Genomic DNA, 22,553 nt, shown 5'->3' with positions numbered 1-22,553 from the left:
TGTTCTAGTACAACCCCAAAATACAAGTATGAACCTACGAATGAGCATATGTCCCCTTTCATATAGGCTAAGGACTAACCACAAAATATAGGCCTACTTAGAGTATCAAAGGTTCAAGTTTACCCCTCAAAACACCCCGTGGGTGTATTATTATTATTATTATTATTATTATTATTATTATTATTATTTTCTTAAATATAGCTTTTATTGAAGATTCTACATATTTAATCTTTAAGATTGTGTGAAAACTATTTAGCGTTGAAGCAGAGAAGCTGAAATACTTAAAGTACAAAAGTAGTGGATAATAACAGATAACTACTAAATAGTGAAATTGAAAAAAGGAAAAATGGTTTAAAAAAAGTGTTCAAATCCTTTACTCCCCCAATGTTATTTTATATTTTGGATTAATTATCCAAATCCCCAAAATAGAAGGTTAAAAAAATACAATATGTGCTTCCGAAATGTCACTTTAGTAAGTAGTATGATATAGTAACATAAAATGGAAATACTCACATTTGTATTCAAGTAACATTACAGCAGCCCACTTCAGTAAATGTACTTAAAGCTAGCTAACTTGATACACAGTTAAAATAACTAAAATTAATGGGGAAATGGTCGAAACAGTGGATTTATGGTTGAAATAGCAAAGAGAAATGAAAATATATGCTAGCTAAAAGTAAGCTAACTAGCGAATATAACCTTTAATTGGGTATATTTCTTTCTGTTATTTACTTGTGTTGTCATGGAAACCATACAGTACATCTTATTTGAAACGTTCTATAGCGGCGCGCGCTTGGTTTACAAACTGCTAGTGTGTGTGTGTCGTCGAACACTATTGGTCCATGAAGTGACCGCCACAGCCAATCACATCCAGCCTTCTAACATACAGAAGAAAAAAAAAACCTGAAGTCCTATTTCCACGGCCGGTAACCACTGTTAGTGCGGTGAGTTATGTTGAATTATTTTTACCTATTTTATAATTAAATGCTACTTTTTCGGTGATATATAATACACATTGACGTACTGATGTATGGAGGTTTTCAGCGGGGGGAGACAGCTAATGTTAACTTTTAGTCTGTCGCCGCCATTATACCACCGAAGAAGCGTATCCCGCCCTCCTTCTTCGTCTCTTCTTCTTCTTCTTCTTCTTCTCCTTCTCCTCGGTAACGTTAAAGTCAGCACCACTGGTCCAAGTGGTTAAAGGGGTTTTTGTCGCCAGCTAATGTGGCTTATGTACCGGCTACCAAAGAGTCATCTGACGGTTGTTTTTATTAGCTTTCGAGCTAACTGTAGCTACCACGCCGAGGACACGTTAGCCAGAAAAATGGCCATCGTTGCATGTTAGCAAAACAGCAGTAGAGATAATAGTGTGCTAGCTGCTAACCGTTAGCTTTGGCTAGCTGTGGAGCTGTCATTCTTGCTAGCTCGGGTCAGACACCCAAGCAAAACGGTCAAAGCAGCCCAAGTGATGCTTGGTGTTAGCCGGCCAATGCATGAACTAGACAGAAGCTGGTGTTTTTTTTTTATTGTCTCTCTTCCCCCCCGGCTGTGAGTCAATATCAAACCACAGTAAACACTCAAGTACTGGATAGCGTTAGGTTATCTTCCATAATTCGTGTCATGGAATAACATCCTTGGCGTTTAGACAGATGTAAAGTACACCTGACAACTTATTACAATAGAAAAGAAATACTTTATTGATCCGAAGCTGGAAAATTGCAGTGTAACAGCAGCATTACCCACACACTCTCTCACACACACACACACAGACACACACAGCAGTAATATAAAAATACAATGTAAGAGATACCTAAAAAATAAAATGTATAAATAAGCAGACTAATTGTAGAGAAATATCCACATTGTAAAAAGGTGTAAAAAGGTAAATGGGTAAAAGCAGATGTAGTACACCACCTCACACCTCATCACTTAATGTCACTGCCAAACAGTGATAAAATGTCCTGGAAATTCCTGTGTTGTCATGGAAAATTATTTCAGCATTCTCATATTTTTATTGATTCTCACTCTGAGCAGCGTAAATCTGATAGGTGTAAGGCTATATAGTGTAGATTTAATAAACTTCTGCAGCTGCTCAAGGGCAATTGAAGTCTTATGAGGCCGTTATTGCTGTGACTGTATGAAAAAAAGGTGAAAACAGTCTGTAACAAATCCTCAAAGAGCTTCAGGAATGACCTCAGACTGTGGTTACGCCGCATGGCAAACAATGGTGCACATCGGCAACTGAGACACTGGTTTCATCCCAGTATTTTGAGTAGAGCTCCTTTTAAGGTGCTATTGACTGGAAAAGACCTCAGGTTGATTTCTAAATTATTTCATTATTCTTATATTTTCATTAGGATGACAATGAACTGCAAGGCTATCTACCGGAGCTCCCCTAAACGAATCCCATCTCAATCTGAAAGGGCTAAATTATGTTCAGGATCATATTAACATTTAAATGGTAGTTTATGGACAAGATTATTTTGAATAGTCTGTTGTGTTGTGGAAACGCTGTGAACACACACTCAAGTCAGTAAACATGGTAGCACATGCAAGTTGGATAAAAAATGTTTTTTTCTCTCTTTCAAATGTAAATATTAGTCACTGCCAGCTGTTAATTCTCATAGATTTTATTATTCCATGTTCAAATTGTCATAATTTCTAAGCATTTAAGAGATGATTACATAGATAACTTACAGCCATTGACTGCACATCTTTTAAATCATACTTCCACAGAGAGGAACTGTATGGAGCTATCACTGTCTGTCATACCAGCTCGATCATCACTGCAAAACTCCTGGAAAACTCCTGGAAAATAATCTCTGGAAAAGAACCCTGAAGGTGTTGCAATCTTTCACAAACCCAGTGGTTTGAATCTGACAATTAGTACCTGGGCAGTATAGTTCAGCTGAGAAGAAGGGTGCAAACAGACACAGACCTATGCCTTTTAAGTTATGTGGTTATATTCTATATTTTTCATACTATAAACAAGACCTGCGAAAACACCCAAATCAATAATGAATTTATCCCACTAACGGTATTGCCCTGTGTTGCAAATGCCTGATAAAATCTCATAGATCTTCATTGTTGTCTGAAAACTGTTAAAAACATATTAGTGAGTGACATGTTACGTCTTAGCTATAAATGTTGGTCCCACATACACCATCCCGCTGCTGTAAATGCTCTATAAATCACCAAACATGCAGCTGAAAACAGCCCCAACAACAATATTTTGACCCCTATTTGAGTTACGTTTACTTAAACCTTCAGTGGCAACTGCCCAGTTGTTTTAGGAAATTACTTTTTTTTGGACATGGTGCCAAAAAAAATCTATATCTGTAATCCATTTTCAAAGATTTACATCTTCAGCAGGAACACGTGGGCAGATAGACTTACATTGCATTAGAGCTGCAACAATTAGTCGACTAATTGAAAAATAATTGCTAACTATTTTAATAATCATTAATTAAGTAATTTTTCATGCAAAAATGACAGAGAAGACTGTTTTCAGTATCATTTATGGATATTTCCTGCTTTTCTCTGTTTTATATCATATTAAACTGAGTATCTGTGGATTATGGACTGACAAAACAAAACATTTAAAGACATCCACTTGGACTTCAAGAAACTTTTTCCCGAATTTTGTGACATTTTACTGGCCAAATGATTTATCAAGAAAATAATGGCCAGGTAAATCGATATTGAAAATAGTTAGTGGCAGCCCTACAAAGCATAGTTTTGTTCTTGTTCTGGGATTTGTAGTGAAATAATGGAATATGCCAGCCTTATCCTTTGTCATAGCCTTGTGTGCCAATTAAAATCATCAACTAGAAGGTGTGTGACATTGATGTCAAAGGTATTCAGCAAGTTTCTTTGATTTGCAAGGTTAGTTTTTCAAAGTAGTGCTTTGCTGGTGCAGTAAGAGGGCTGTTAGTATCCAGTGAGTGGGGTGTGTTGCAGAGATTGTGTTTGATTATGATTAGATTCAGCAGCAGCATGCACTTCCAGTGGGTCCAATTATGGCACATATCTAATTGATGTTGGAGCTAAATGTCGGTTTGGCCTATGAAATGACAGAGAGAGGGACTTGGCAAGGTCTCTACCTGAGCAGCAATCTGCATGGTCAAAATAACAATTAGCCCGGGCTCAGTGCATGGTGAGTCATCCTGGCAACCCCAGGGTTAGCCTTGTGTCCAAGCTGTTGTCTCGATAATATATGCAGACACTTCTTTTCATCAGGAGAGGGCAATGTTCACAACCCAACTTCAAATGTAATGGGTAATGGTGGGAAGGCATCTGTAAAAGACTCACGTTGTGATATTACTTTCATATTCTAAGCATTCTGAGTTTTGTGAACTGCTTCACCTCCACACTTATGCATTGCTGCGTTTCTTATGAAATGTTTTGATTTCTAATCCCCTTGCAGCCATGGAGAGTTCGTCGGTGTACATGTGCTTCCCCTGCTACCAGGAGTTCAACACCCTGGAAGAGGTTCTCGAGCACCAGTTGACATGCACTGCTGAGGATGAACAGCCAGCCACACCTGGAACCACCTCTGTCACTCTTCCACTGCTACAGACTCGGGTAAATACTGGTAGTGTCAATATCCCCCTTTAATCGTGGATAGCAGGATCTTTGAGCTGGGAATGGAACAGAACGAGAATCAACTGACAACTGCTTGTCCTATCTTAACTTAAGGTTCATAGATAGGAAAAATCATATCTTACTATTACAGAAGCAGTTCCTAAAGCCACGGCTTGTCTTAGACCTCTTATCTAATCTTACCTTAAGAAATCCTAACTTGAACTGTAAACTTGATTCTTCAGTCGGCACTCGTCCTGTCATGAATCTGTGTTTAGGACGTAAGCCTGCCTGTATCCATGACAAATGGCTGTCTCACTTCACTTGTCGCTGGCTAGTTTTCTGTAACAGACAAGAGAACATTTTTGGGAAGCTTTCTTCCATATAGACCCTTCCTCAGTTCCGCTCCTTTTCGCTCTGTGCTCCAAAACAGTGAGCAAACTTGGCACCTGGCAGAAGCTCGGTCAATTTTCCCCTTTCCTGTTAGCTAATGTTAGCGATCTTGATCTTGATCTTTTCTGACTAGCGATAGTTAGTGTCATCTTAAAAAAGTTGTTAGCAACAGACCTGTTTCTCCTTCTTTTACGTTAGCACAGAAATTAGAAAGTAAAAAGCAAACCTGGCTAACGTTGGTGATCTGACATTAAGCTAACTCCCATTTAAGTAGCTATATATTAACGACCTGATTAGCTACCTAATTAGCTAAGTTGACTGAATTTCTACTGGGTACTAAGCTTGTCATTGTTATACAGACCTAACGACTGGTGCTGCGATTTTTTCGCAGTCATTTTTAAATTTAGGACAGGGTCTATACCATCTTAGTCATCTTATACCATCCCACGTTATGATTGATAACTTAGGATATGTAATGACTAAATTCCTATACTGATAGGAGTTTTTCCTAAATGCCATGCCAATGTCAGGAAACAAGTTTCTGTAATACCAAAGATTCTAATTGTCATCCTAAACTGCTATGAGATAGGATTGCAGATTTAGGAACTTTGTGTAAATGAGGCCCTGGAGAATGACATTGGCGACAAGTATAACTGTAGTAATAAATTGACAATGTTCTGCTACTCATCATGGTCATAGTGACCTTGATCAGAGCACTTAACACTGAGCTGTTTAAAGTGATTTACTGACTCATTTCAAGGTGTTGCTTTGTTTTAACATCCGATTTTAGTACATGCTGATGTCACATGATTAGTCATAGAATAACCAGTCAGTGTTTTTTGGATTAGATAGTGATAAAAATAAATAATACAATTGCCAATTTGTGTTATTTGCCGAGCTAAAACTAATGCAGTTTGATACAACAGCAATAAATCATACACTCCCAAAGGTTAAAGATAAGTGCATACACTGAAGGTCAAAATTAGAGAACAAATTATTAAGATTTGATTTATTCTGAAATATTGTTCTTTTTTTATTGTTCAGAATTTGATAGAATATCCGCTATGGCTTTACCTCTGCTGTACTAGCATAGTTTTTTAATAACCAAGGTACTTCAACAGTACCACAGTTGTGAAAAAAGCAGTGAGCAAAATTAGAGAACAGTAACCATTGTGTCAGAAGAGAAAATTGTGACAATGTTTTCTTCTATAGGATTCAAAAGGGGCCACAGCTTTGAATGACTTCAGCACATCTGCACCCACAGGACATCACTAGTTTCTCGCTCTGCTCTGGTTTGATCGTGGTCCATTCTTCTTGCAGTCTCCTCCACAGTTCAGTAACTGTGTGGGTTTCTTAGACATTACTTTGTTGTCAAGGATTTTTCAGAGATTCTCTATGCAACCCAACACAATTCAGCAGCACCACAAATGGCAGCCTCCAAAATTACCATAACATTGAATCAACATCTCTCTGAAACAGCTTCAACAAAAACATAACCGAGCTCTAGGTGTACCTGATAAACTGGCAACTGGGTGTAACAATAAAATAAGTTTGTTTTGGGCTGGAATGCCCCAGCAAACGTAACGTATTTAAGACACAAATCGGGCACTAAGTTATAGCAGCAGTACATCTGTTGGACCTCTTACGTTTACCCTGATGAATTGGCAGTGGCCGTATAGCAGATTATTCAATACTTTTCTAAGTGCTTAAGTGCTACCTGGAAATGGTCTCTGCCTAGGGTAATGGTAAAATAACTCATTAGCACCTTCGTTATCAGAGTAGTGAGTCACTACTGAGACAAACAGGTGTAACCGTGCTAAAAGTGGATTGATTATGCAGAGTTTTTAATAAGACTCTATATTTCAGAATATATGTGCATGTTTATGCCTCCGTGCTCTGCGACAGCTGTGGCTTGAGGCACTGTATCTACAACATGAAGCACAGATGTCCACTTGGACTTCTGGCTGAACTGATTAGATATTGGAGGTTAAAGGTCAAGGTCACTGAGACCTCACAAAACACATTTGTGGCCATAGCTCAAGAATTTCTACGCAAATCACTTCACACAAATCTCTAGTATTAAATGATGAAGAGATGGCATTTTATAAAGGTACATAATACAGTACAATAGCATAATGATTTAAAGAAATACTTGCCAGTAGGGATGCTCGATATTGGCTTTTCTGCCGATATCCGATATTCCGATATTGTCCAACCCTTAATTTCCGATACCGATATCACCCGATACCGATATATGCAGCCTTTTTACACCAGAATTCATCACATATCACCTATTATGGAATTAACACATTATGCCTAATTTTATTGTGATGCCCCACTGGATGCATACATAAATGCAACATGGCTTTTCAAATGTAAACACAGTCTGTACAAAATAAGTTATTGAAAAAAGTGCCATTCATTTATTTGATTGTGTTTTTAGAGAGAATATTTTGCCTCAAACAACACTACAGACATTATCAAAACCAGGAAGATGCATAGCTTCAGTCCAGAGTAGTAAACAAACATAGTTCTCTTTTTCCAGACTGAGTAACGCCTGAGCCGTAACTTGGCAAATAATACAATCAATAAATTAGCAGTTAAGCTCAACATGCTAACCTGTATTGGATCTAACAGATACAGCACCAGAAATTACCTTCTCGACGTGACTGTAAACAGGGCTGTACAGTTCGGGTAAACACTGGTCTGAGAAACACTTGCGACTGGGCGTTATACAGACATAACGTGGCTCGAGAAACTCCACGCGTTTGGTGAATCCGGCATCTTGAACGATAGAAAAAGTTTTGTTCTCGGTGTCGGCTGTTGCTTCTTCTCATCACTTTGCTGCACAGATGTAGCGTATAACTCCGCATGATTCTTCTTGAGGTGAGTGATCAAATGTGATGTATTAAAGGAAGACGCCTTGTTTCCTCCTCTCATAACGGACGCCTTGCAGTCATTGCAAAGCGCACATTTACTGTTAGTAGATGACACTTGGAAATACTTCCAAACCACGGACATCTCATGCACCGGGAGAGCTGAAGCTTGTTAGCCACGGTTAGCAACCTCCGAGTGAAGCGTGTTGTTGTTGTTATACGTCATCAAGCACGCGCCTGTAAACGGCCCGTATTGCATTCAGGTACACTCGGAAATGCTGAAGCCTACAGAACTAACATCGGTTGTAAAAACCCGATACCGATAATTCCCGATATTACATTTTTAACTCAATATCGGCCGATAATATCGGTGGGCCGATATTATCGGACATCCCTACTTGCCAGCACTAACATTGTTTTTATGCATTCATTGGTTAAATCCCAGTAGTAGAAGAAAACAGGAGTAATTAGGAGCAGCAGGGGATGACATGTGATAAAGGTCGTGGGCCTAATTGAGGTCCAGGAAGCCACATTTACACACAATTTGGTCCAGCGAAATCACTAGAGTGTTGTTCATGCTCCAACAATAATTAACAATTAGTTTTCAAGAGAATGAGAAAAAAACAACCTATTTTTCTTTTTTAGTGAATCCCTCTGTGTACTAAATGTATGCTTCTGTATGTAAATCCAGTTGTACGTTTATTGTTTTGGCTCAGTGTGAATTTGAGAGGTCTGTGGATTTTCGCTTTGTATTCAGTATATTCTACAATATGTGTCTTGTTTGGAATTTATTCTTCTGGGATGAATTTCATCAAAATGCTGAGCTCTATTAAGTCCTGCTAAGATGCTATTTGAATTGCACTTTAAAAGTTGTGTAATAGGGTGAGTGACTTCATTTGACTTTGACGTATTGAGCTGAGTCTTGGTGCAACTGGCACTTTTTCTTTTGATTTTCCCATGACAGCTTAAGAAAGCCTTCAAGGTTAAAAGCAGTCATTGGATGTTGTTTGGCAGTAAGGCAGGGCTGTCAGAACTTGTGCCCGGACTTCCATCCTTACAACACACGTCCATAAAGCACGGTAACACTCATGATGGACGAATTGCATCCTGAGTAACCAGCAGGAGAGGAGCATGAGAAATGCATCAGTGCCACCCTGTCACCTGATGGATCGCTTGTTGGTCTTCTCATACATGAATCAGAGAAATGCTATTACACCTGGGTATCTTATGGCTTCCTGTCCCCCACTTTACTATTAGCTGATTTGTTGCAAGAATCCCCAATTCATTAGCTAGATTATCATAATTTCTGTGTTGATTCAATTGAGCATTTAAAAAAAGAATCTACCTTTTCTCAGACAAGTGATGGAATTCAGGGAAGTAAGATGACAGAACACGGAGACCAGAAAGTACTAAGATGTAACTTGCATTTGATTTTTGTCCCTTTAATTTTCGAAGTGAGAGGATCAAGCTCTTAAAGACAAATGTCTCCTCAAAACTCTTCTCTAAACAGCTCAAAGTTTGCACTTTCGCCCTGCTCTTACTAAACCAATCATCCTCTTCTTCTGATTTCCATTTTGGATGAAAGTATGACTCATCTGCAGCCTCCCTTATCAACATACTAAAAATATGCACCACACATAATAGCACCATTAGGGCTCTCTAATAATGATTTAGTAATTTGGTAATAAAACTCACTAGGGCTGCTCTCTGAAAGCCTAAATCCTTTTCTTAGTTGTAAAAATTGTAATCTGCCAACTGCAGTGCCTGCTTGTTAGGCCTTAAAGGGAAAGTTCAGCTTTTTTGAAGTGGGGTTTAGGTACTTGGCCATTGTCACGTTCAGTAGAAGACAGTTAACGTGCCGCCAGTTTGGAGAAACAGGATTGCCCACTTGGAGGCTAAGCTACTTTAGACACGTAAAACAATCCATTTCAATTTAAATGTACTATATACTAAGAATATATTTTCGACTTTACCTCAGACAGCGCTTTCCTCAAGTTTCCACAGAAGTTTCCCCCTCCGCAGTGTCTCTCTGTAAAAGTATTTCTTCTGTATACGTCTCATAAAGGGATCCTCTTGTCTCTGCAGTCAACAGCATTTTATTGTCGCTGCCATAACCACTTTATTTTCTTGGATTTGTTAATAAACCATGGATAGTCCAGCCTGAACAGCTGATCTGCGGTGTAATATGTAGAAATATACACATAGTGCAAAGGGAAAAGGTCGTCTGGTGGCAAGGTAAGCCGACGGAAATATTCTAAACATAGCATACGCTTAAACAGATATTTCTTTAGGTGGCTTTTTTTTTGAAGTGGCTAAATCAAACATTGGCTGGTTAAATCAAACTGTCAGGGTGCTAACCGTCATCTACTATAGGTAATACACTGACAATGAGTACCTCATGCACATACATTCCCAATTCAAAAAAGCCAAACTATCCCTTTAAGACTTAATGTTTGTTCTGCTTTTCAGTCTCAGAGCACTGGATAGCAGCTTGGTACCTTTCCAGCTGATATTGCTAATAAAATTAGAATCTTTTAAACAAGAGTATAGTAAGTGAGGTGTTTTTTTTTGCCATTTTCGTAGTTTCATTTATTGTAAGCTAAAGCAAAACCTGAGCAGCCAATAAACGCTATATCCTCTGCAACCTTGGCAAGTCCTCCATTGTGTAGAGCCGCAGTACATGAGATAGAAAAACATTCTTTACATTCCCGGTGAGTTCAAAACATCAGCCTTGATTTAGACTAATCCTGACATTCTGCTCCATTACAGGCTTGAGTGATGTAGATAAAAAAGCAGTGTGTCAGAACCTGCTTCAGAGCTAACAGATTTATATTCTGTACCAGCTTAATAAAAGACATGCCCTTTTTTGGCAATACATTTAGGACTCTCACCGGAGAAAGTAACTAACTTTTAACATAAAGTGTAATATTTCATCTGAGGTTTTCATTCATGACACATTTATGATTTACAAAAACAATTAATGCAAACCACTTTGGTTTCAACATAGTTTGAATCTTTTAATTTGTAGAGTAGACGCAAACATACATTATTTTGAAGACATTGGCGTTTAATAACAAAAACGCCTCAGACCATCAGCTGACTCTCCAAAGCAGTTTTCTCATATGAACTCTGCACTATTTCTCTTTCACACATGCAGTTCACAACAAAAGATTGTCCGTGTCGAATGCGTTCTCACTTACTTGATGCGGATTATAGCACAAGTCCTTATTTACACCTGGTGTCAATGTGCAGGAAAAAATAAGAAAAAAATGCTATTGAATCAGCCAGCCCTAATCTGCAGGTGGTCTTCGGTATTAACATAACCAGCAAAAGCAAAACCTATAAAATGTTTACAGTATGTGAGACACGGAAATGTCGGAATTGCAACAACTTGAACCTTCTTTAACTTCTACCTTAATGTTCTGGTTTTATCGTCCAAATAGAGCAAATGTAAAACCCTGTGGAACGAGCTTTTGAACCATGATGAGCCTTTGATAATTATCGGCCAGACCGAGGCATAATCTTGGCCGTCTGTAGCTCTCAGATGAACATTGGCTTGAAACACACGCTGCTTTAATTGACCTCAGTACCCCGACACTGAACTCTCATCCTTCATCTGCCAGAAAATAATTAAAGAAAGAAAAAAACACTGCAGGTTGAATTCGCTCGAAACAACAGTTCGATTAGTATTACAAGGAGTAATTTTCTTTGTATGCAGAAACAGATGGAACGAGTGAAAAATTTAAAGATAATATCCGGTTTCTTTTTTTTTTTTCTCTTTGCAGCAACAGGTAATAAATATATCAAAGACAGCTGAAGTCCCACAGATTCAAGTCCAAGCAGGACACTCCATGCAACCAGTTCTGAGGCAGGCTGGAGTCAGTGAGAACCTGACAGCAGACCAGCCCAGAATCCTCTACCAGTGTGGAGACTGTGATGAACTTTTTAAGAGCCTGGACCTTTGGCAGCAACACCGTAAAGAAGAGAAATGTCAGCAGTCTGCCTCTGGGGACAATTCAAAACCAGATGAACAACCTGAGCCAGAGACCACTTCAGATCAGAGCCCCAATTCAGCTTTAAATCCAGATGATTCTTCTCCCTCGAAGAGTCAAACTAGTGAAAACCTTAAACCAGAACCATTGGAGAATCCCGTAGCAGAGGAAGAGGGGCAGCAAGTTGCAGAGACCTCTTTAGCTCCGAGCTCTGATCCACCTGTTTCTGAAGAGGCCACCTCAACCTCGAATCAAGAGGATTGGTCTCCCAAGAGGAGAGGGGCAAACAAAAAGCCTAAACCTGAACCAGTGCTCCTGTGCGTGGACTGTGGGTCATGCTTTGGCCTGGTGTCCGAACTTGTGGCCCACCGCAAGACCCAACACGGCTTTGAGGAAGCTTTGCACCGCTGCTCCGTGTGTGGGGAAAGCTTTCTAAACACCACCCTTTTTCTTTACCACCGCAAGCAACACCGACAGAAAGGCGAGGAAAACATGGTCGTGGTTCCTGCAGAGACATCTGTGGAAGTTTGTACTCAGAGCAACGGGGCCGATGAACACGGCCAGGATGCCACTCCCTCCGCCACTAGTGTCCCCTCCAGTTTCACACAGCCCGAGTTGTTCATGTGCACCCAGTGTGGGGAGAGCTTTAGCGATGAGGGAGGGCTGGTCACCCATCGTAAGCAGAAGCATGACCTGAAGGACCCACTACACAGTTGCCCCCATTGTGGTGAGACCTTCATGAACACCACCCAGTACCTCTACCATCGCCGGCAGCACCGTTTCACATCAGAGATGATGACAGAGATGCCGGATGGAGCTGAAACTGGTGATGAGACAGGCACCATTAAACCTCAGGATACTGCACAGAAGCGACTGCTTTCCCCCCATGCCTCTGCTACTGAATCAGGTTCACCTCTTCCTAAGAGAAGCAGGCCCTCTTTCAGGATCCTGAGTGGCAGTAGTTCACTCAAAGGTAAGTGAAAATGTTTGTTTTAAAGCCCATTTGGGGAAAATAAGGCAATTAGCAAAGGATGTTTTGGTTCTTAATGAAGTATTTTGTATCAGGAAACAAGGGCACCAAAGAGGAATCAGAGGGCAGTACTGCAGCAGACTCCGACAACACCAACCACCCTCCACCTGCCAAGCTGCTGCAGGACTGGGCCCGCACACCACTACCCCATGTTTGCCCCTACTGTGGCAAAACCTTCACCCGCCGGGTCTTCCTCCGCACACATGTCTACAGCCACACCGGGGAAAAGCTTTTCACGTGCAAGGTGCCCATCAAAATCTTATCAAAAAGTGTCTTTTTTTTTAGTCTGAGCGATGAATTCCTGTGATGGAAATGTAATTTACGTCATGCAGCAGACATTGCCAAGAGGATGTAAGGCTTTTGAAGTGTTTGAGGCAGACGCAATCTGAACCTCATTATTTTTGACAGATTCTTTAGTATCTCAGCACAATGGAAAAATTATCATTTGAGCAAATGTGGCCTTATGCAACTTTGTTTATTCCCTCACAAGATGTACTTAAAACTGTTGCATATACAACTGTGGCACTGATACTGTTTATTGTTGTCGTGAAGGTTTGCACAAAGTCCTTCACTAACTCCCAGAGCCTGCTGCGCCACAGCATGAGCCACACGGACAACAAACCCTTCAGCTGCACTGTTTGTTGCAAAAACTTCTCTCAGGCGGCCACCCTGAAGAGACATCAACGCATTCACACATCAACACAGCCTCGGCGCAAGCGAGGACGCAAGCCGGTACGGTCTCTACCATTTTCTTCCTTCATTCTCAAATTGAATGGTTCTAAACCAAACCAAAAGCTAGATTAATTTTTAACATATTAACGATTATGTGGAAATGATTCTGAAATGTACGTAGTGTTGTCACACTTGGGACCTTTTTATCATTTCTTATTGTCTATATATATATATATATATATGTATTTGTTTTGGTAGATAACTTGCTGTAAAATCCTCTTTTTAATATTTTTCTTTATTATTGACCCTGACCGCTGTGTCCTCAACTCAGGTGTGCACTTTGGACAATGAGGGAGCTGCTCATCTCTTCGCTTGTCCTCACTGCCCGTCACGGTTCAACACGGAGGATCAGCTTGAACATCACAAGTAATAACACAACAAATCACCTTTGTATCTTTAGTTATTCAGCTTTATTTGAAGGAGTGTGTTTACATTACATGCTGTACATTATGTCCAACATTAACCTGATCTAATCTTCTGGATTTCCATATAGACCAAAGATTGGCAATATGTATTTTCCAACCCCGTTTACGGCGTAAATTCATTTGCATTACGTTTACAAACCGAACCCAGGACAGGATTTAGATAAACCTTTCCCTCGCCAGGAGCTGTAGTAGCTGAGCCGTGTCTGACTACTGAGCAAGACCTTAAAGCCGTGTAGCAAACGCACTGACTGAGATGTCTGGGTGCCCTTGAGCCTCAGCCACATATGACTGACAGACAGAGGCCCAGTAAATTAAGATGATAACGATAACAGCTCAGGATGGGGGAAGAGCCTGGTTCTGTCCTGCCTGGTTGAGCAAGGGGGAGCCAACGCACTGTGTGTGTACGTGCACATTGATTCTGGCTATAGCACATTGGATGTGAAATATAACAGTGTCTCTAAGGTTAAAGCGCTGACTTTAGGCTTTGCAGTGTTTTACCAGCAGGACAATGATCTAAATGTGAACACTGTAGTTTCATTTTAGTAGTTTCAGTGTTTCATTTTAAATCCAAAATGCAAGAGAGACAAAAGCAGGAAAAGCCGGAGCTCCCCAAAACATTTAACTGTTCACATACCTTTGACTACACTTGTGTTTGTCTCGATACTGACCGACAAAACTGGTGGCATGTTCTGGAAACCATTGGACCATATGGGCAATTTCTGCTGTACTAGCAGGAATCCGTGTTATGGCTTTTCAGTTAATCTGCAGACAATATTTTCAATTAATCACCATTAATTTGTCTATAAAATAACAGCCTCAAATGTATTCTTTTGTCCACATGCTCTTACAACTCATGTTCCACTAACAAGCTCATAGCGGCACCTCACATTCTCCATCAGCAGGAGTTCAATTTTATACACGTAATGTTTTGTATATCGCCAAGGTCAATAATGAACCTTCAGAGACATTCACATATAAACATCTGAGATTTATTTGCTTGTTTTTTTGTGTAAATAGCTGAAACAAATCCGTGATTATCACTATTGTTGCTGATCATTTTTACTTCCATTGACAAGTTTATTAATCAGTGTATCATTTTAGCTGTAGTTAGTGTGTACCTACGTGTAGTACTAAAGCTGTACCTAAAGCATAACTCCTACTCATTAAAGAACATCTGGCTGGGAGAAGAGGTGCCCCTGACTGAAATTTTAATTCTCCCAATTGCCTCAGGGTCAGCTGTCACTGAAATATTGATTTCTGGTGTCTATTTAACAGGGAACAGAAACAGCCTGGCCTCTTATACGTGCATTGAGAGGTCCTTGCACATCACCTCTAGCATCCTGCTTTACTTTAAGTGACTTGCGTAGTCAAGTGCTTTTGCTGCGACATTCCTTGTAACAGTATGATATACATAATGTATATAATTCTATATGTGCAATATCTACTGGGGCATTATGTTTCCTAAACTTCACCATCCTTGTTTGTTCTGATTATGAGAAGCTGCTCAAAGAACCAGTATTTGTATTTTTTTCATGCTGTGAGCAGATCTGAGGCAGCATCAGGTGAATGCATCCTAGCACTTCTCTCCTCCCCTAAGGCTGTATCCAGTGTAACGTTATGCAATGGATAAATATAGTCTTTCATGTCCTAACTCGGACTCCTCCCAGTTTACTGCTGGTTTTTTATCTCCAGCCATTATACGCTCAGCTAATACCCCTTATTTAACCTGAAGCACAGCTAAGCACATACTTACTGGTAATCCTCCTACAAGTCACATAGAGAGTGGCAGCTTAAAACCAAACATGACTTTTCCCCCTCTTTATTACAGTTTTTTTTTGTGTCTTTAATTTGTGACATTTTTAAGTCTTCATACAGTGTTATAATGTATGATATAATTGCCTGTCCCTGTAAAGCATTATTGCCTTTTTTCCTATCTGGAGTCTTGTCCATGTAATTATTTTTGCAGGTTAAAACATGTTTAAAACCGTCAGTAGTATGCCAACTGGTTAAAGCTTTTGAGTGAAATTGGGTATTATGTATTAAACAGACTGCTGCACACCAGCCATCCATTCCCTTGCCCCGAATGTGGAGAGGCCTTCAAGCGCCGGAAAGACCTGGACTTGCACTCGTTGACTCACCAAGGTGAGCGTTCAGGGCTCAGCCTGGCATATTATTCATTAATATTCATTAATATTCATTAGTCACCTGGGTTGGGGTGTTTCTGTCATTTAATATCTTTGTTATTCAGCCATTTTGGCATATCCTTTCATTGTGTGACGATTTCCATGCGACCAACTATGGTCTACATATAAAGATACAAACCCTTTTGTTTGCTTGTAATTGAAACCAATTAGATAAAATGTTCATCGAATCAGAAAAGCATGCATTGGATTACTATTGATTGATCAATAATTATTATTATTTGTATAAACTAATCATCCTGCCTGGGTGGCCTATCTTATTTATTTACAAACATACATCCATGTGATATGTGCATTGTTCCTCCAATGCATTAAGTCAATGACTTTCCATTGATTTGTTTCCCACGTGGATGGAGGAGGAAGGTGCAAGTAAATGGATTGGGTCAACATGTTGACTCTTCATCTTAATAAGGGGCGGGGGTTGACATGGCAACCTCGTCAGTTAAGCCTGACGAGTCAGCGTGCCGCAAGGGTCAGAGGTATGTGGCTCCTCTGAGAGGGATGATTGGAGAGATTGATCCATTGATCAGTCCAGGGCCATAGCTTGACATTGTCCTTATTAAAGGTTTAATTAGAGGGTCCCAATGGGGAGCAGAGTGAGTCAACCCCACTACGATAGGCGGCACAGATGGTTAGCAGATTGCAAGATGTTGGCGTGACGGCCTATAGACATACTGATGAACCATCAGTGTCAGCGATTTCCCAGCCAGGTTCTCCAGACCATCTCAGCGAGAGAGTGCTTTGCCAAAATACCATAGGGCGCCAGCTGATCAGAGCTCAAACGATTAGATGATTAAGTGATTAGCCAGCTAACAGGAACAATAATCTGCAACCATTTTGAAAATCAATCATTTCAATAAACTTTCAAGCTAAAATGCCAAACATTTGCTGGTTCTGGGTTCTCAGTTGTTCTGCTGCTTTTTTCCCCTGTTTTATATCTGAATTGAATATTTTTGGGTTTTGGACATTTGGTTGGATGAAAAATCACCTTGAATTATTTTACAATGGGCCCTGGGAAACTGATATTTTATAGAGAAGGTAACAGGCTACATAAATTGATAATGAATATAATTGTTAGTTGGAGCCTATTAAATAATATTGGACCGACAGAAATATTTCTTTATTATATGAAATAAAGAAAAGCAGCAAATTATCACATTTGAAAAAAAAGGAACCAGCCAAATAATGATTTGACTATCAACAGTGACTGTTTTATTTTTGGTCAGCTGACTAATCCTTTTTTCATAGAGGACAAAAAAGCACAGGTATAACTGAGAACATTAACGTTGGTTCTGTTCTATTGTCCTGGTAAGTCTCGACAGAGAGTCAGCATGCACAGTTCCAGGACCCTGAAACCGACCATTAATATTATATTTCACACCTGTTTTGTAATCTGTTTTTATGCCTTCACGCCGGCAACAGCTGTGGCCAGAGGCAGTATGTTTTGGTATTGTCCTTCCGTCCATCCAAATCTTGGGAACCAGATATTAGCATGGCACGGTAACAGCCTGTAGTATTATGAGCCTGTCCACCTGCCTAAAGCTTGACACTGTTCCATTGCAGACAAGCAGCCAGCGACGTGTCTTCACTGTTCATCCCAGTTTGTGAACCAGTCAGTGCTGGAAATCCACATGCAGCGTTGCCCTACCACAGAGGAGGACAAGAACACTGGTCGTGGACGGGGTCAGGGCCGGGGACGATGCACTGGACAGGTTCGAAAAATAATATTTATATATCATTATATATATTTTTCTGTAGCAGGTCTTACTTCTCCACTACAAAGACATTCAGCATTAGAGAGATTGCTAAATCTGAAGTGACAGAGTTGTTTTTAACAAGGATGAAACAAATACGCAAAACCCGCTTTTTGGCATTTTGCCAGTTCCGACAGAAAGGAAGTGGGGTTAGCAAAAGAGGGGTCATCAAACAAAGGTCGCTAGACATGATCGATCTGTGACGTAGTTATGTCACTGACCTTTTCTCTTTTGATTAATTGCCCCCCTCTGTCCATTCTACATCTCCTTACTTTCCGGTTTGCCTCCCTCACATCTCTGTTTCCTGCCACGCTTTCTCCCTCCTCCCTCAGGTTGAGTGTGACCTTTGCGGCCATCGTTGCATGACCCAGGAGGGCCTTGACCTCCATCGGTTATCCCACACAGGCCAGACACCGCTCAAATGCCCAGTGAGGCCTTGCCGTCGCCGATTTACCTCCAACAGTACCCTGGAGAAGCATGTGCTGGCCCATTTCCAAGGAACGCTTGGCAGGTCCAAAAACCGACCCCGCTTCCGCTGTCAGATTTGCCACAAGGAATTTGCTTACAATTCCACCTTCAATGTTCACATGAGGACACATACTGATGAGAGGCCCTTTGAGGTAAGAAAGATTGTGTGTGTGCATAAAAAGGCAATTTCTCAGCCTTCTGAAGCATATTTTGTCCTTCTTTTTTTTTGTATTCAAGGCTTTCTAACCCTTTAATGCCCGTATTTCAAATTGACATCCAGCACTGCATCTGCCCCCATGGTCACACCCGTTCATAGTATGGCCATCTCTCCGGTTCTGGACCATGGCCATTTGTGCAGTGTGTGTCCTACGGGTGTTTCCTCCCTCCGTGTGTACCTGTGATTAATGACAGGGCTGAGTTAGGGCCTGTCAGCTCCCCTCTGTGCCTGTTACTATTCTGGGACTCTCTCCCTCTCCCTCTTTTGCTCTGGTGACGAGGCAGGACATCAACTATCACCGTCCCAGCACGTCGAGCTATAGAAATTGATTTAATGTTTTTGGCTTGAGCCATATCTTTGAGGCATGCTAAGGATTGAGGCTCAGTGAGCGTTGGTCCTCAAACACACAGCTATGGGGATGAATTTTAATTGAAATCAAATATACTGTGCCTTCCTAAAGCAACACCTATATTTATTATAGAGTATATAAAGAGCAAACTCAACAGCAAGGGGAATTTTATTAGAGTATATCTCTCAGAGACACTGAAACTGCAGAAATGACAAAAAGGATTACAGATTCAATCTGAGTGTTCCCAGCGGGAATCAAAGCAAAGCACAACAAAGTCATTCTTTTGTAGTGCTTCATGTTTAATAAAGTTTCTGGTCGTAGTTTATTGTCTCCACTCAGGTGGCAGCAAGCCAGTCATTCAACAACTTTTACTTTCTTCTCTCCATGATGTGTGATCATCTCTTGCAATGTAATGATCAATCAGTTGATCATCAGAATATAAATCACAGATATTCTGATAGCTGTTTAAGTCTTTTATCAAGCCAAAAGGAAAAAATGTTTTTCGGTTCCAGCTTCGTCAATGTAAATTTTTGCTGGTTATCTAACCCTTCCTGGAAAGTGGACTTAATATGTTTGTGCTTTGGACTGATAGAGACAAAAAAGGGAATTGGTTAATTGTCTGAAAACAATCGGCACATTGATTGAAAATTAAAAAAAATTGTTAGTGTTACACGTTTTCGTTGCTTTGTGTCTATTCCCCATACCCTCTTTTCTCTCTCTCTCTCTCTCTCTCTCTCTCTCTCTCTCTCTCTCTCTCTCTCTCTCTCTCTCTCTCTCTCTCTCTCTCTCTCTCTCTCTCTCTCTCTCTCTCTCTCTCACCATCCCTTCCCTCCACTACACCAGCCAGAAGTGCTGCATCTGCAGAAAAATAGCAACTCAGAAAATATTAATTTCAGTGCATTGTGAACATAACTGTACTTTATTTACTCCCTCTCTTACCTTTTTTTAAAATATTGTGTCCACTATCCCATTGTTAACTTCCCTGTTCACCTTTATCCTTCCACCAGTGCGTCACATGTGGCAAGCGCTTCCGCCAGCTGCCCCACCTGCAGGACCATGAGCGCATCCACAGCGGCCTGCGTCCTTTCTGCTGCTGGATTTGTGGCAAGAGTTTCAGTGTGGCCGCCCGGCTCACCGAGCACGCCCGCACCCACAGTGGGGAGAAGCCCTACCCCTGTCACCACTGCCCTGCTGCTTTCCGCTCTCGCTCCAACCTGGATAAACACATCCGGCTACACGGAGACTTGCCTGAGGAGAACGCTGAGCAGGCAGCACAGGAGGCCGAGGCAGCACATGTCCAGAAGGTGCTGGAGGGGGCCAAGGTGCTGTCTTCTCTGGCCACCAGCACAGGGGAGGTTGATCCTGGCTCGGTGCAGACCATTTACGTACTGCAGGGCGGCGAAGGGGGTACTGAGACGGTCATGATCCCATCTGATCAGTTTGGTGGAATAGAAGGCGCTTCACAGGTCGTCATCCTGACCTCCTCTGTTCTGGGAGCTCAGGGCATCAATGTTCCCACGATCACCATGGATGGAAATGAAATCACCAGGGTTGAGACGAGCCAGTCACCGCAGCACGCCATTGAGTTTATCGTGGAGGAGACCGTATAAATAGCGAATCAAAAACTATAGTAGAAAGGACAACACAATAAAGGTATTTAGATGAGGATTTAGACTGTGGGAGTTAAAAGTTTGATCATTTGGAGTTAATACCTTATATGTATATAGTTTGATAGGTTTCTAAGCCAGTTTCAACAAAAGCACCCACCGTGTGTAGTGATACAATTTGAGGACTTTGCTTTAGCAGAAGATTTAATGGCATTGTTCAAAAAGTGTAAAACTAATGTATCAAAGGTTCATTCATACAAAGATGTAATTATCAGGAGAGCAGAATGTACTTAAAATTTGTCTTTCAAACTGATAGAAAAACGGATTGTAAAATTGAGCCTTGGTTGTATGCGGACGTGTACTTAAAGCCCCTATTTATTAGGGTAAGACAAGTGGGGGCACACCAAATGTCTTCAGCTTTCTTTATAATAAAACGCTTCAGCTTTCACCCTTGTGAGCGTCCATCAATTTAGAAGGTAGATGACACCGGGGCATTGCCCCCATCCTGTCAGATTGAATGGGCTTTATAGGGCCTGCAGTAAATTGCCACTTGTGCCTTTTGACAAACAGTATGAAGTCTTCTGCTGAGAAATATACAGACCCACTCAGCAGAAGTCAGCGTACAGCTTTTCAAACAGCTCTGTTTTCCTGTCACATGCACACCAATGTTTGTGAAAGGCATAATGTGTGTATAGATCTACCCTAATGTTCCAATAATTTGTAGGACATTGTGTTATTGATTGGTTTTGTGCTTTAATTAAATACAATAATAACATGGACACGGCAAGATTTAAGATGATTTAGCTGAAGTACAACATTATGCAGTGGCAAGAAGTGTAATGAAATTATCCAGCACTTGCTGTATAGTTATCAAAAATAATGATCCTATTTGTGTCTAAATGGGAAGAGGCATAATATGATATAAGTTTCGCCAGCGCTGCAGTTGCCCATTATAGGCTTCTAAAGCACAGTTTATGGCTGTCTCCCACCCAGTGATTGCTGACAGGGGGTTTGAAACCACACACACGCAGAGGCACTCAGTCTTAGTTTGTTTTCATGTCATGAAGGGAGAAATACTGATGATTGTGCGGAGAACTGAAATGGGGAAATGGCAGCATTTTTGCAGAGTGAGAAGCATATCAAGAAATGGAGGGCTCCTGAGGAGCAAAAAGGAACCACTGCCAAGAATCTAGCTGCTCTTTCGGTGCTCTTTATATTCTGCCCTTCTCTCTCTTTCTAGAGAATCTGATATTGAAGAGCTGGTATTTTGGTGGAGGGCCGTTTATCATACGTGCTGCCAAACATTGAAACAGAAAACACACGCAAACAAAGGCACACAATGAAATTGCTGATGCTTGAGGTGAAATCATGAGCAGCCTGACTAAAGAGGAATGCTCTTATTTGCTGTACAGAGGGGAGAATGTTTTTTTTTCCTAGCTCAGACTTAAAGTATGATCTTTTTTTACTTCTAGAACATATTTACGCGCTTTAATCTTCAAAGAGCTAATTATTTTTCTCATACTGTGTGTCTGAATATACCTGTATTCACCCTCTGCCTGAAACGCTGCGTTTTAGCGCCTGTCTCTTTAAGTCAACTCAGTCTGCTCTGATTGGTCAGAGTTTCTGGGTCTGTAGTGGCACTTTCTACACACACATACGCGTTCATATTATTTAGTGAGTGTTTTGATACTTCCACAGTGTCTATATAGCACCGTGACCTACTTTATAATAAAAAAGACAATGCGGGAATCTCACTATTCATATGGGACTTTTAACCTTTTGCTTTGATTTTGTTTACATTTTTTTTTGATGATCAGGGAAGAACAAAAAAAGTGACGAAAGGAGTGATTCTAATCACATATCTGACCGTTGTCTTTTTTTAGTTTGACGGAGGGTTTCGACCAGGAAATCGTATTTCAAAAGGTTGT

At 40.7% G+C, this 22,553-nt stretch overlaps 1 protein-coding gene across 2 annotated transcripts; it reads left to right on the top strand.

Moving 5' to 3' along the window:
• Window positions 1–895: 895 nt before the first annotated feature.
• On the top strand, window positions 896–21,016 carry znf574 (zinc finger protein 574). Of its 2 annotated transcripts, none has more exons than XM_083917612.1 (10): window positions 896–944; window positions 4,427–4,584; window positions 11,636–12,815; window positions 12,908–13,116; window positions 13,425–13,604; window positions 13,876–13,970; window positions 16,077–16,171; window positions 17,794–17,942; window positions 18,317–18,604; window positions 20,026–21,016. In XM_083917612.1, the coding sequence occupies exons 2-10, from the start codon at window positions 4,429–4,431 to the stop codon at window positions 20,626–20,628; spliced, it is 2,955 nt and encodes a 984-aa protein (XP_083773738.1). In that variant the 5' UTR covers window positions 896–944; window positions 4,427–4,428; the 3' UTR covers window positions 20,629–21,016. The 2 variants fall into 2 exon arrangements, with proteins under 2 accessions (XP_083773738.1, XP_083773737.1); XM_083917611.1 differs by lacking the exon at window positions 896–944 and adding an exon at window positions 2,744–2,841.
• The last annotated feature ends 1,537 nt before the right edge of the window (window positions 21,017–22,553 follow it).

The sequence above is a fragment of the Echiichthys vipera genome, assembly GCF_963691815.1.
Source record: "Echiichthys vipera genome assembly, chromosome: 8".
Taxonomy (NCBI): Eukaryota; Metazoa; Chordata; class Actinopteri; order Perciformes; family Trachinidae; genus Echiichthys; species Echiichthys vipera.
The sequence above is the reverse complement of the archived record's forward strand: the minus strand, read 5'-3'. Positions and strand labels throughout refer to the sequence as shown.